General features: G+C 38.4%; 1 protein-coding gene across 2 annotated transcripts in view; it reads right to left on the bottom strand.

Annotated features, from left to right (window-relative positions):
- Positions 1 to 14,277, bottom strand: part of Paip1 (poly(A) binding protein interacting protein 1) — a 28,795-nt gene extending 14,518 nt beyond the window's left edge. Inside the window, exons 1-4 of one of the 2 annotated variants that reach the window (XM_027954408.2) lie at positions 13,792 to 14,277; positions 13,042 to 13,211; positions 5,656 to 5,841; positions 2,148 to 2,260 (exon numbers count right to left, since the gene is read on the bottom strand). In XM_027954408.2, the coding sequence (XP_027810209.2) occupies positions 2,148 to 2,260; positions 5,656 to 5,841; positions 13,042 to 13,211; positions 13,792 to 14,059 (737 nt within the window). In that variant the 5' untranslated portion in view covers positions 14,060 to 14,277. The remainder of the gene's footprint in view (positions 1 to 2,147; positions 2,261 to 5,655; positions 5,842 to 13,041; positions 13,212 to 13,791) is intronic. The other variant, XM_027954410.2, reaches the window with a different exon arrangement.
- Between the last annotated feature and the right edge of the window lie 1,155 nt (positions 14,278 to 15,432).

Below are 15,432 nucleotides of genomic sequence, written 5' to 3'. Positions count from 1 at the left end.
AAAATGCTAAGACCATGAGATTGTACATTAGGACATGCTGATATATGTGCAAAAGCAAATTAAATCCCTGTCCCTGGTACAAGGTCAATTATTAGGTGAAAGTCCCTAAGCTGCTTAAAGCTAAATATTTTTTATTATAAAAGCAATGTTTTTATTTCAGAAAGGTAAAAATGGAAAAAGACCAAAGTTGCCCCCAATATCACAGCAACCAAGAGGTTGGTGGTAAAGCTACCTTCACTCTGACAAAGTATGTACAAAAGTGAAGAATCATCCACTTGTATCATTAGCGTTTCTACACAATATCACCTTTGACAGTATTATAATACTGTAGAAGTGCACAGTCAAAGAAAACCAGAAAAATGGTTCTCAATAACAGCTATATAGTAGAACCACTTAGCTTAGAAAGAAAGAGGGGGGCAGGGGAGAAAGACCAAAACACCAGTTTCCACCTCAGTCTAATTATACCCTGTACTCCAGAGGAGAGGTCAGGGTCTCGGGTCTATTTACATGTCTGGGTAACTGAAAGGTACAGCCAGGAGTGAAGAGCTCTGAGGAATATGATGAGGGAAGCTTTCTAGCATCCTACCTCTTGGGAAGAACCTTCTTTCTATCTGTCCAGAAGCTATAATTTGCATTTCTTTAAACATGGTTATATTTTTTTTCTATAACTTTGTCATTTATATTTTTCTGAACTGTACCCATCCAGAACCATTCCAAATATTTCAATTTTTTTAAGATACTAATCTTTTTCTTTTTCTTAAGAGGTCTTGTAATATCAAATAAATGAGCCTACTGTCATGTGTTGTAAGTTTCCTATTTTTACTTCATATAAATTAATGCTTTCCCCCCGTTACAATTTATATGTAATTAAATTTATTAATCTGTTTTAGGACCTATGGTTACATCTTACTTGAAAGAGCTTTCCTACCCCAAGATTTTTAATTGTCAAATGTTCCCCTTAGTATTTACTGTTGTACTTTGAGTCTTTGATGTATTTGGAATTTAATTTGGTGGAGGGAATAAGACAGACACCCATTTTTTTTTTTCTCCTGAATGGCTATCTAGTTGGGCTACCAGCAATTCATCTTTTACATATGCACTTGAAGTATTGCCTTCATCAAAAGCTTAATTTTTAATTATCTCTGAGGTCTACTTTCAGAATTTTTTGTTGTTGGTACTGGGGATTGATCCCCGGGCAATTTACCATTGCCTGCCCTTTTTATTTTCTGAGACAAGAGGCCTCTCAAATCACAGGATTACAGGCATGACCACCCCATCCAGCCACTTTTAGAACCTTTATTCAGTCCCACTGCAGTTTAACCATACATTTAGAAAGCTGTGTTTTGTTTTTTGGTGATCGATATTGAACCCAGAGACCCGTGCTAAACTCATGTTCTACCACTGAGCTACATACTAAGTCCCATTAAATTATCTTTAAAGAAAGAATGAACCAAAGTATAATATACTTGAAGACCATCTGCTATTAAAGACTTCTGAAATAAGAAAATTAATTTTACCTATATTAGTTTATTAATTCAATACCATCCCCCAAATATAACAAATACCCACAAGGGTTTTATAATCCAAACACTGATTCTAAAGTTCTCTAGAGGAAACAAATATTAGATACTACAAAAATGGAAAACTAACTAAACCAGGTATTTAAAATATGAAGAGCCATTTTAAAACTATTGTATGGTAATTAGAAGGAACAGAATAAGTGATAAATGAAATATAATAAAAGTCTTAATTCAAAACCCATATTTAAAAATGTAGTGTGATGAAGGTGGCAACTCAAATAAACCACGGGAAAAAAAATGAATTGGTCACTTTATTCTAATTTAAATAAAATCAGATCCTTTCTCAAACCAAAACTATGAAAGTACTCAAACACATAAGTGATCATTTTTAAGATCTTGGAAAACAAGCCCAATCTAAATACAAAACCAATGGCAGAGATCATTATGGGTGGGAAAATGATATATTAGACCATAGCTTTTAATATTATGCAAATAAGAATGGTCCACCCTATTTTCCCTTGCAACTTTCTATAATGTATGATCTTTAGCAAAGAGGCTACCTTTAAATTTTTAATTTAAATCTAGCACATTTAAAGTAGTTTTCCTTTAATTTCATATCACACTGACCTTTGAAGTAGTAATTGGCGGAAGTTGCCACTCTGTGGGCTTATCGTCAGATGATGGGACAGGTAATTACACAGGCGAGCTCCCATATAAGAGAAATTTGGGATAGACGTAGCCTTTTAAAAAGAAAGGTTTTGTGTGACAGAGATACACTGCTATTAATGCAAACACTAAGCAATGTTTTAAAGAAGACAAAACATTTGGGCTCACAAAAATAACCATATAATACGGAAAACAGGTAAGTTTTTTGTCAGGCATAAGGAAATTAAGTTTACTCTCCCTCCCAAACTTAACATCAAGAATCACAAGTACAAAAACAAATGTTTTAGGTAAGTTCACCCCACCACCTCCATTTATATAAGGTTACCAGAAAGCAATGAGCCATCTCTTGGTGCTAGTACGTTTTTGCAGAAAACAGACATGTATGCAACACCATGGTTGCATAGTTGCAAAATTATAGACCTGTGGTGTTTCTCAGGGACAGGACAGGAGACTTTGGTGGATAGCAGTACAGAACAAAAGTCCAAAGCCTTCTGCTTTATGACCCTACATATCATTAAAACTGTCCGAGTTTTAGTTTGATTCCTAAAGAGAGGTGATTAATAGTAACTGGTACAAGAAACTAAGAGTTAAAGAATATTTCAAAAATGATTGGGGTAAAGCGGAAATCAAAACAGCTAAGCTACAAATGAAAAAACACTAAATATCAAAGATTGTGAGGTAGCCAAAGCAGCACTCATTTAATTGCAGTTTTAAAAAATACAATAGAAAACATAGTTTACCACCTAATGGTAGGTTAAACACACACACACACACACACACACACACACACACACACACACACAAATGTTATGAGACATGGCCAAGTTCAAAAGGTTATCAACCAGGGATTTCAGATCTAGCAAATGGCCTGATGGTCCTCCAACCTTCTGTGGTAACCTTGGACAAGTTTTAACTTCTCTGCTTAGATATGCATACAGTGAGGATAAGAGTGATAACTTACAACCACTGAGAATTAAATGGATTAATTTCATGTGAAGTGCTTAGCACTGCCTGGCATATAATAATTATAAAGCACTCTTTTTATTTCTATTTCCTTGCTTACATGTAATCATGTACATATCACAAAGGAGAAAAATGATTTCTCCTGATATATGTTTAACAAAAGACTTGAAATTCAAACTTTTCCTATTTGTGTTTTCTTTAGTGTCTTCTTAAAAGTCATCACATATGATTTAAAGACTTTAAATTCTAAAAGGCTACTTCCTCATCTGTACCCCATTAACTCCTATAGACAACTGCTTTCAATTCTTTCAACTGAAAAAGTTTTAACTTCTGTATTTCCATGTTATTTGGTTTTTTAGTTTAGGTTTTATTTCTTACTAGTTTCCCACCATGTAAGATGAGCTTTTAGCTTTCACCCTGCTCAAACCACCCCATTCTATTATTTCCTAATCCCTTCACTTAGCAGTAAGGCATTATCATGATTTTTGTTATATTTGCACTTACAGCTTAACCATGTATCACATTAGTATTTCCTTTTTTGCGGAATTTTGTTTTCCCTAGATTCACTTTTTTTGTTTTTTATATTTTTTATTGATTTATCTCTAAATTCACCAGGTTATAATTTTATTCTCAATATCACTGAACACAGCAGGTGGGCTCATCTTGCTAGGGAAATCTTTCCTGTGGTCTTCCAAACTACTTGGCTGCATGAAACCTGATGTACATGTGGCTGTTGTCTTGGACTCTCCTTTCAACATCATCTGGATAATTCACTTAGCCTACCCACAGAATTCCCCAATCCCCAATTGTCATGTCTTCACCTTTTGTTTAATTCCTTTTTTGGTGGAATGCCTCCCTCTGTTAACTTCTAAAGAAGTGTTAGAATGAAACTTCAAAATGGCTACCAGATAGAAAAAGATTAGGAAGTCTAATTTTTCAAGACGCTCATACTTTTTAGCCTCATTCCAACATTTTCTTAGTCTTTTAGAGATCCTGCACAGTAAACTGGGGTGATCCTCAACTGGTTTGGAAATCAATGTTAGATCTACCAGGTCGATTAACACTCACCCATCCACTGGGCTTTTATCTACTTTCCTTTTTTATCCTAATGGGTCTCTGTTTTTTTATAAAACTGTCATTTTAATGGTGTTTGCAGAGGAATAAAAGTTGAATGTCTATGTTTAATATACCATTTTTTGATAAGGTCATCTACTGTTAGTTGGGATGAATGAATTTTCATAAATTACCTCAGTAAAACGTAAAAGCTACTGGAAAAATCTGTATCAGGTCAATATACCACTGACCACAAAATGTTAAAACTTCAAATTATACTATTTGAAGATTTGGTTTTGAGACAATCAAACAAACAGTTGAAGCTTGTCAGACAGCCGCTCTATTCAGGCCTGAGGAACTATAATTATGCAGTCTACGGAATAGCTGAAATTCAGTAGGGAAATAAGAAAAGCAAAAAGTAGTATTTTTGTTCTCATATTTCATATTCTTATCTCTTAATTCTTTTCAATCCATTTAGAAGCAGAAATAATGAATCAGATTCCCTAAATCTCAGACACTTCTTAAAAGCTAACAGTTGACTACTAAATAATCTTATGGTCCAATAACAGTCTATAACTTGGAAAAGTAGCCAAACATTATTAGGTAGGATATAATCATCGGCTTGCTTTTATGACCACTCTTCCATACATTCCAAAATTTAGTTGCTCTTTTGGCAATAATTTTAAAGACAAAATAAAATTTATATTTCTTTTCAAGCCCTACTGTTTGGGGTCAGTCTCACACTGATCACAGACACTGTTGTCTTAAAAAGGCAGTGTTCTCTACTGCATCTTTTACCCTTAAAAAAATATTATGTGTCAATGACCAAGATGCTAAGATGAAAATTGAACACTGTGTAACAAAACAAAACAAAACAAAAAACAAAAAAGCCAACTGATAGGACTTTCTAGGAATTAAGGAACTGAGATGTAAATTCTTAAATTTAAAAGTAGAAACATTAAAACTGAAGAGAAGACCATTTTCAGTCTGGCTTTTTGCAAGAGATGCTTATGAGGCAAGAAAAGTTCCCTCTAACATTTCCCCCCTTCTACAATAATGCTACACTTAGGAAAAAAAAAATACATCTTTTTGTGTTAAGTTTCAGATCCTACAAAACAAGAGTGGTGTGGGGAAGGTGATACTTATGTTGTCTTCCTCCTAAGTGCCCAAATCTTGTTCTACATACTACTTGTATGTATAGACCCTTTGTTACAGCTATGAATGTTGCCTGTATAGAGCTGTGGCTACCCAGGTGAGTTAGCAATCCAGCCTGGCTCTAGTGTTGGATCTCTAACTATAGGAATTCTATACAAGATAGACTTCAAAAGTTTCCAAGAACCAGCAAATGTGGAGTCAAGTACACTTGAACCTAGTTTCTCTTAAGGAGTAGCCATTATCCTTGGGCTTGAAGGAAACTACCTGGTGGTCACCCTGTGGCCATCAGCAAACCTACCTGTTGGTAGATGAGTTCCACAAGTTCTTGCAAAGCATCATCTGTTGTAACCCAGCCATTCAGGGTCTCTGCAAACTGTTCAATTTCTGTTTCAAAACTGCCAGGCTGTTCTGTAAGATGATTCAAAAAATCCTGAACATATTCTGATAGAGTGGGATAATCCTCACAACCATCCTCGTAGGATTCCTACAAACCAAAATTAAAAAACACAAAACCAACACTTTAATCCCTGTAACTAAAACAAGTATGCAATGGCTTTGAGTTGGGGTATCTCTGGCATGGATTTTTGGTAAACATCCCTCATCTGATTAAAAAAAAAAAATAGTTGTATTCTTAAGTCCACTGGGCTATCCTTCTTCTTTGCCTAACTTAAGTATTTTAACAATAGAAGGGCTCCATTTAGCTGGACAGGGAACCATCTTTTCTATCTTGGTAGGTTTACAAGATGGTTGACAAAGTTTGAACAAATTTCACTACAACAGCAATATAAAAATAAAGTCTATTTACCAATGAAATAAAAGTTTAGAGTTTGCTTGAAAATAAGAGGAAAAGGATGGACCAGGGATATAGAAACATATGTAGCTTACTATTAAGGCCATGGAGATTCATTATACTATTTTCTATATTCTTGTAGATGTTTGATCGTATCTATATTGAAAAGAAAAAACCTAGTAAGGTTTGCACCTATCTATTAATCCCCAAAGACAGGAAAGTGCACATAGCTAGCTTGAGTAAGTACAAGTTTCATCATGATATAAATGGCAGGAAACTTTTTGGCTGCTACAGCTAGGTTTCTAACTGATTTTGATAATAGCAATAGTTTCCAGCTAAAATTTCCACCACTTGGAATACCACTTTGGAAGTTGCCAACATCATAATTAATGGCCGTAGGTCTGAGCAGGTGAGTTCTATAAAAGTTATCAGGCCAGAATATTCCCACTCTCAATGCCTGGAATATCCTCCAAAGCATTTTAAAGTTTACTTAACAGTTATAGTCAAATAATATTCCTTAATGAAATTCTTCTCTAGAAACTCAAATTAGAAACTATATGAAAAAAGATACAAAATACAGTACCTTTATAAAGGGGATTAAGTTTTAAAGTTAGTGCATACATTAAAAAAACACACCCACACATGGTCAAAAATGCCCTAAGAAAAGCTCTACGGTGGAAAGATAGACTTAGTAAAGAGACTAACAGCTTTTCAATGCTTTTACAAAGATAAGTAAGGGATTTGCATGCAGTATCTGATTTAACCCTAGAAAAATCAATAAGCGTTACTATTCCTGCACAGAAGAAACAGGTGTCAGTTAAGTCTCTTTGGTTATTCATTCATTCAAAACTGTGTGAGATTGAGCACCTACTAAGTGCCAAGGACTATTTTAAGAGCTGGGAATATGGCCATGACATAATGTCTCCCATCAATAAAAGCACACAAATCCCTCCTCCCATGATGGAAAACACATTCAGAAGCTGAAAAATATGGCCAGGCATTTAAACTGGGGGGGGCTGGGGGGGGGAAATCAATCACACCAAATATCAGGAAAGACACCCTAAAGTGGCCACAGTAAGCATACGGGCACCAAAGAGGTGGTACTTGGCATGATATCTTTGAGAAATAGAGAGAATGGCTAAAACACAGACACCACTAAGGAGACTGAATCTAAAGACCATGCGAAAAACAGGGGAAGTTGGGAGGGTTTGAGTGAGGTAGAGCCACATACCAACAATAAATTTGTGTATGGTCACAGTGCTAGTTAGAAGTACAAAACCTACACTTTTATTCTCTATACCACACTAAAAAATAACAAAGTCTTGGGCTGGGGCTGTAGTTCAGTGGCAGAGCACTTGTCTCGCATATGGGAGGCACTGGGTTCAATCATCAGCACCACATAAAAAAAATAAAATAAAGACATGCTGTCCATCTACAACTACAAAAAAAATTTTTTTTAAATAATAAAGTCTTAAAACCCACTTTTTCACATTATTTGGAAGGATGTTCATTGCTAAGAAATCCATCTAACAATCTATGAACAAGAAATTGGTCAACTACTTAAATATATCCATATAATGGACTATTATATAACCATTTAAGAAAACAATATATACTTAAATGTATCAACATAGGAATATCTTCAAGATAGCATGTTAAATGAAAAGCAAGAATCCAATCATATTTCAGTATAACTTTCTTTCTTTTAAGATTTATTTGTATAGGCAGAGAATTTCTGAGAAGGAAAAAAAAAAACAATAATACTTAACTAGAGTGAAGAAATGTTCCCATTATAAATACTAAACTTTATATTATAAAGTAATGAAAGCAGTTAAGCACAAGAATGCACTAATATAGTTAATGGTAGTTTTGTACAATGTGTGAACTTCATAAGTAAAAACTAGTTTAAGTTTCCATATACAGTAGTTTTACAGACTTATAGTATCTTATAATTATTAATGATAATGAAGAGAAAAAAGTAAGTCAAGTCGGCAGGTCCTAGCTAAAGCTACTATTTTTCTGTTTCTATAAAATGACATTCATTGGGGTTAATGCAGTTTAACATTGACTTTTATAAAGTCAACAAACTCTTTTAAGAAAATTTGAAGTCCAATAAGTAGAAGAAAAGTAGAGTTGCTCTGAATATAACAGAGGATTGGATCCAAAACCTGCCACTGTAAGCAAAAAAAAAAAAAAAGAGAGACACATTATTCTGAACAGATAGGCATTCCAACATGTTCAAAGCCTGCATTAGTTCTCTAGTACCAGATTTTTCAAAGCACACACTTCAGTCTTCAATATTGAGCCAAATGACTTTTAAGCTCAGGAATATTTTCGAGTTCTATTTTTCTTAGAATTCTATGGAAGATATCAGGAGGGACATCAATTAGAAAATGCACCTTTCATGGTATGCCCTTGGTATGCACTGTCAAGAGAAGAGACCATAATCCAAGACAGTGAGATGGTGAACTAGTCAAGACTATTTAGGTTAGCTGGATTGAACTGGAGCAAGAGTGAGGGAAAGAGGTGAGTTAATACACCATCAAGTTTTTTGGCCTCAGCTAGTTAGAAAGATCTGCAAAAGATTAACAGTTAATTATACTTGAGTTTGAATGTGAAATCCTCATGAAGTCAAACAATTGGAAACAAGTCTAGAGTTCAGATGAAGAATTTGATTTTAAGATTATTAGCATATAGAAAGATGATGGTCATACTCTAAGGACAGGCAGGATTTGTAAGAGAAATAATAAAATGCCAAAATGACAGGACCTCCAAGACTGCTATCTGAGGGAGAAGTTGGGGGGAACTGCCACAGAAATCAAAGGAGGAGGTAAGTGAGGAATGGTGATGCTTGTAACATTAAATGCTACTGAATAAATTCGTAGTTTGAAATCTGTGAGAGAATAATAGTTGAAATATCTTGGGAATGAAAAGTCACACCCCACCCCACACACACACCAAAACAAACAAACAAACAAAAAAAGCCCACCCAGAAAATAGTACCTTAAATATTTAGTTTTTATAACATTAAAAAGGAACTTTTGAAAGACTAGTTTAAAAAGAAAAAAAACACTGAAACCTAGCACAGGACCTGGCACACTGGGAATTTTATACTGAACAGATCATACTGTGTTCATGGGTCTTATTGTATTCAAGGTCTAAGATGAGGATTAAAATGACAATTGACAAAAAAAAAAATCAGAAGAGCATCATTAACTGTTGCAAAAAATAGTAGCAATATACCTAGGAAGATCAGATTGCAGATGTTTGCAGTCAGTGAGAAGTACAGTAGTGTCTAGAGTGAGTACTTCTAGAAAATGTTACTAAAAGATAGAGGAGAAAGGTGGACAGTAGCTTGAAGATGCCTGCCCTTAAAAAAAAAAAAAGAGAGAGAGAGAGAGAGAGAGGGAAACGTAAATGCTTTATGAATTCCCATGGGGAATTTCTGGCACTGGTTAGTAAATCATGATCAAATATTCAAGGCATACTGGTTTGAGAAGAAGCAACAACCAGGAATAGATGGATACAGCAACTCAATGTGATAGAAAATAGGAAATTCTAGTAGGAGGATCAGAAGGACGACTAAAGAAACCAGTTAGGAAAACTTAAAAAACACAGCAAACAAATACCATAAAGTCTGTTAGAAAAAGAATGTACTCTTAAGAGAGACCTAGCTAGGAATACTAGACAACACATTTTCATGAATATGACAAACAGACTCAAGAACTTTCTAGAAACTGAGGCAGACCACTAGAAAAGAGGCTCTGGGAAGACTGGAATTTTTATCTGTTTTGTTTGCTGCTGTATAGGCAGTGCTTGACTCGTAAGTATTTAACTACTTGAATAAGTGATCGAATGTAGCTACATTTGAATTATATAAGGAAAACCTTCCCTCACAACAAGATCTTAACCTAACAGTCACGGGGGAAAACAAGGATTCTGGTGTGACAAATAAATTGAGGAATACTTTTAGCTTTAACCAAAGGTAGTCATTAGAGTAAATCTGTAAGGCTAGAGAATATACCAGAGCAAGGTAGCAAGCCCAAAGTCTATGGAATCTGCATGAGTTAAAATGAATGAAGCAAGCCCGGAGCCATGGAACCTGCCTGTAATCCCAACTGCTTGGGAGGCTGAGGCAGGAGGCTCAAGAGTTCAAAACCAGCCTCAGCAAAAGCGAGTCACTAAGCATAAGCAACTCAGTGAGGCCTATCTCTAAATAAAATACAAAATAGGGGTGGGGATGTGGCTCAGTGGTCAAGTACACTTGTGCTCAATCCCCAATAACCCCACCCCCCCAAAAAAAAATAGAAAAAGAAACAAATGAAGTAAGCCAGGAAGCAAATTATGCCTCTATTCTGGTACAGCCAATTTTTGCTCTATCAGAATGCTAGTTGTCTTTGTGGCCAGATCTTATGATTTCAAAAGAAATCAGAAAAATTCAAATCTGCAACAGCTAATTTAAATATGAAGAACTAATTAAAACAACTTTCAATTTTTTTTTTTTTTTAAATCACACACCAAGGGCCAAAGAAGATACACCTGTAGACTAACAGTCTTCCAGTTCACAACATGTTCTGGTAAACTGAGCATAGAAGGTGCTTATCCACTAAGGAAATAGCAAAGAATACCTAAAAGATGACAGTGACTCAAGATAAGTGGACTAACATAATACTCTGCTCTACGGCCCAGGAGTCATTTGAACTATGTATAGTATTGTGAAAAAAATCGTTCCTCGGGCTGGAGTTGTGGCTCAGCTGTAGAGCACTTGCCTAACAAGTGTAGGCCCCGGTTCAATCCTCAGAACGACATAAAAATAAATAAAATAAAGGTATTAAAAACAAAACAAAACCTTTCCCTTCCATATCATAAAACAGTCCAAGTCAATATGGAAGAAAACAAATGGGGAACTGTTTGAGTGGCTACTAGAAGAAAAATATCCTTAAGAGTCTATTCAACTACTCAACAATTCCCCCATCATTCTTTTATTCTCTGAGCTAAATACAACTTTCTTGCAAGAACCCTAGCTGTTCTCATTTCTATTTTACATAACAGATGGCTCTTTTAACCCCAAATCAATTGTTTTTCCTTTTACGTCTACAATTTCTCCTAATTCCAAAGGCTTTCCTATACAGTGTAAGAGTTTCTATGAAGTACACCTGTTCCCATTAATAACAGTCAAAAGAAAAAAGGTTACAAAAAAGATGTGCCATCATTAGTTATAAGAAAAATACACACTAAAACCACAACTAGATACTACATACTTATCAGAATGGCTCAACAGAAAATACCAAGTGCTGACCAGAAGTGGAGCAACTAGAAATCATGCTGCTCATTGTACAGTGAAATGAATGGTTTTCTTTGGAAAACCATTTGTCAGTCTCCACTAAAGCTGGCTACTCTAAGTCCTAGCAGTTCTACTCCTTGGTATATACTAAGCAAAATAAAGGCAAACCACCACCAGAACACAGAAATAGCAATCCTATTTATGAATAGGATTAGCCCCAAAGTAGAAGAATGTCCATCAACAGACAAATGGAACCTCCATATGGTCATGCAATAGAATTCTGAGAATCACTTCAAATTATAACATGATTTGGGGTTGAGGTTGTGGCTCAGCAGTAGAGCGCTCACCTCGCACGTGCGAGGTCCTGGGTTTGATCCTCAGCACCACATAAAAATAAATAAATAAAATAAAGGTATTGGGTCCAACTACCACTAAAAAATAAAATAAAAAATTATAACATGATTTAATTCTAGTGTAGATGGAAAGTAAAAAGCAATATATTCTGTACATCCTTATTTATATGAACTTTGAAAACAGGCAAAACTATTTAAAGTCAAAATAATAAAGTTTTTAGGATGTTGATAACATTCCATTTCTTGACTAGGAAACTAGTTAAGGTTGTGAAGCTTTGAGATGATCCATGTATCCCTTATATTATACTTCAATAAAACTAAAGTATTATCAATCATATTTTCCATGATTCCCTCCCCCACTTTCCTACAATCAACCCCTGTGCATTTACTCATCTGGGCTTACCTAGCACAACAAATTCCTTTCTACATATCCCAACTATGCTTTGTGCTGCTAAGAAAAATATGACCCACTTTAAGAATTGTTATATTGTTGGGGCTGGGGTTGGGGCTCAGTGATATAGTGCTTGCCTCAAATGTTTACTGGGTTTGATCCTCAGCACCATATAAAAACAAAATAAAGGTATTGTGTCCATCTATAACTAAAAAAAAGAATTGTTATACTGCTGACAATATAAAACTGAAAGTTTAAAAGTTCTCCATACCTATGTAAACACTTTATCCACACCCCTTATAACATCTCTACATATGATAAGTAACTAGCACCAGAAATACTATTTTAACATATGGCCAAACAATTAGAAATAAGAGCCCAGATAAATATTTCTCAACATTCAACAGAACTACCTTATGATTAGTTTACAGCAAAACCAGTTTATTTTACCCTAAAGCTCCCAATGAATATTTACTTACCTTGTTATAAATCAAACTAAAAATCAGGCTTGCTTGGCCACTACCTAAGGCTGTTTCTAAAGTCTAGAAATAGGTTTTAGTTTTCAAATTGAAAATGTCCTTGATATAATGTTCATTAGTTTATGGATACTCCATAGATGCTGAGAGCAGTGAACCAGACAGACAAAAATTCCTACTCAAACTTACACTCTAATGCCTTGAAGGTAACTACAAAACATATTCTTGAACTAGTTATTCCCTCATGAAACGATTCATGAGTTCAATGAATTCATAACAAAATGTTTTTATGTAGAGTTTAGAAAGCACTAGCATATTCTGATTAATGAAGTAATAATCACATTATTCCAGTAGTATTAACCCAGAGTTGTTAGGAACGGGTGTACTCACTGTATAATTAGAAGAATAACCTGATGGGTAAAATTCAGGGGCGTTCGCAGACAGTTTAGACATTAATACGGGAGCCACTACCACCTGGGGTTTAGCCATTGCTGACTCTGAGTTCTGCTGTGGGATTTTATCCTGTGAACTAGGTGGAGCTCTCAGGGGCCTTGTTTGTTCTGAGAAAGAAAAGGGGGGAAAAAACGGTGTTAGAAGCATTCATTCCTTTGTGTAACAACTTGGTACTGAAAAAAACCATCTGAGAAAGCACCAAGTTTTAAGAGTTAAATACAAAATTGAAGATGATCACCAAGATATGTACAGAGAGCCTGCAAAAAGAACAATAGACTTGCTTTAGCTCATTTATAAACATACCTGCCTCCCAAATGAACGCTTGAGGGCTTTTCTTTTCCCCTCCCTCTTTTTCAAGGAGTTGGTTAAAAATGGGGGTGGCTGCTTGCCCCAGCCCCGCTTTCTAGGGCTGGGGAGGGGGAGGCGATTTTTACTTCCTCCCGGGACGCCAGAACTCGGAGACCGCGCACCCGGCCCCTCCCCCCAGCCAGGGCGCACAAAGGATTCCAGCAGCCACCTTCCAAACCCGGTTCTGGGCCCCTTCCTACCCCGTAACCAGCGGGCCCCTCCGGAAATGCTTTCGGGGAACCGGGGAACGGAGGACGTGACGCGCCGGGCCTCGGCACACACGGGGAGCCGTGGGGAAGCGTTGGCCCGGAAGACGGGGTCCCTAGAGCTGCTCCGTACCTGGGAGCACCCCGGGCCGAGGAGGCCGCTGGGAGCCTGCGGGGGCCTCGCTCTGGGCCCCTGGCGGCGGGGCCGTCCTGGGCTGGCGCAGCGGCGGCGGCTGCAGGAAGCCCGGGGCTTTGGGCTGCGGCGGCGACTGGTGCCGTGACCGCTCCGCAGGCCCCGCTCCGTTCGGGAACCCGCCGCCCTCAGGCCCGCCCCCTCCGCGGCCCAGGCCCCGGCTCCGGCCCCGACCAGCACCTGGAGCCCGATCGAAACCGTCCGACATGCTCCTCCTCCTCCTCCGGGGGCCGCTGCGCTCCGGGTAGGATGCGGGGGGAGGCGCCGCGGGCCGGCTCTCGCCGCTGCGCCTCACTCAGGCCTCATGGAAGAACTGGGCGGCGGGCCCCGCTCCTCCGCGCTTCGGGCGGAGCGGACCGCAGGCTGAGCCCCGGCCGAACCCGCCGCTCCACAGCACCCGCCCCCCTCGGCTGCCCTCTGCTCTAAGATTCTCCCCAAAACCCCAGCACCCCGCCCCCGGCGCGGCGGGGGCCAAGACGGGTCACAGCGGCCCCCCGCGGCCCGGAGGCCCTGGGCACGCCCGCCCGCCTGCCGCGGCTCCTCCTGTCGGCGGACGGCGGGCATCCACGGCCCAGCAGGCCGGGTGGCGTCTCGACCACGGGCTGCCATGCCCGTGACCGGGCTCGGGCTCGGGCTCGGGCGTCGGCTCCCGGGGCCAGGCTGGGGGAAAGTGGGGAACGCTCACCCAGGCGGGCCGACAACTCGGTGGCTCTCAGGAGAGCAGTGCGAGTCTGACGGTTGATACCAGGAAAATAAAAATACGGGGGGAGGGGGCGTGGACCCGGCGGCAGGGTTCGCGGAAGCGCACCTCGGTGGGCGCGCAGGTGTGCTCGATGGCCGGCTACAGTCGAGCCCGAGAACTGGTGGGGAAAGGGGTCCTAGAAGAAGCTCTACCACCTGCTCCGTTAGCTGCGGGGAGGGGAGCAAACACAATCAAACACGCCCTCCCCCTTGGATTAACTGTAGGTATGTATCCGAGTAGGTGACACCTACTGTGACCAAGCTTCGATCTATTCCCTTTTCCCTTACCCTTGAGAAATTTTAAGAATGCAGTATCTTCACTGTAAGAGCACTCTTTTTCATCTTCTACCAGTGCTGTCCAATAAAAATATGCAAGTCGCAAATGCTAAGCCACTTATGTAATTATAAATATTGTGGAAGCCACATTAAACAAGTAAAAAGAAACCAGTGAAATTAGTTTTAATGTAGTTTATTTAGCCCAATAGTCCAGAATGGTATCATTTCAGCATGTAATTAATGTAAAAATATGAATGAGATATTTTGCATGTTATTCAAAATTCAGTTTGCATTTTACACATAAGGCATATCTTATTTAGGATTAGACACATTCAGAGTGTTCAAGAGCCTCATGTGGCTAGTGACTACAGCACTTTGCACAACACAATTCTAGTAATTATGTGTGAGTTATATTTGTCAGGTCTGATGGCACTATTGCCAGATGAAGAATAAATGCAAGAAAAGAAAAGGAGGAAAAACATTCACTGTTGGATTGAACCATCTCCACAAATTCTGACTTTAGTCCTGTGATTTAAGCAGAACTTAATTTTTAAAATGTTTTTC

Source organism: Marmota flaviventris, chromosome 5, assembly GCF_047511675.1.
Source record: "Marmota flaviventris isolate mMarFla1 chromosome 5, mMarFla1.hap1, whole genome shotgun sequence".
Taxonomy (NCBI): Eukaryota; Metazoa; Chordata; class Mammalia; order Rodentia; family Sciuridae; genus Marmota; species Marmota flaviventris.
The sequence above is the reverse complement of the archived record's forward strand: the minus strand, read 5'-3'. Positions and strand labels throughout refer to the sequence as shown.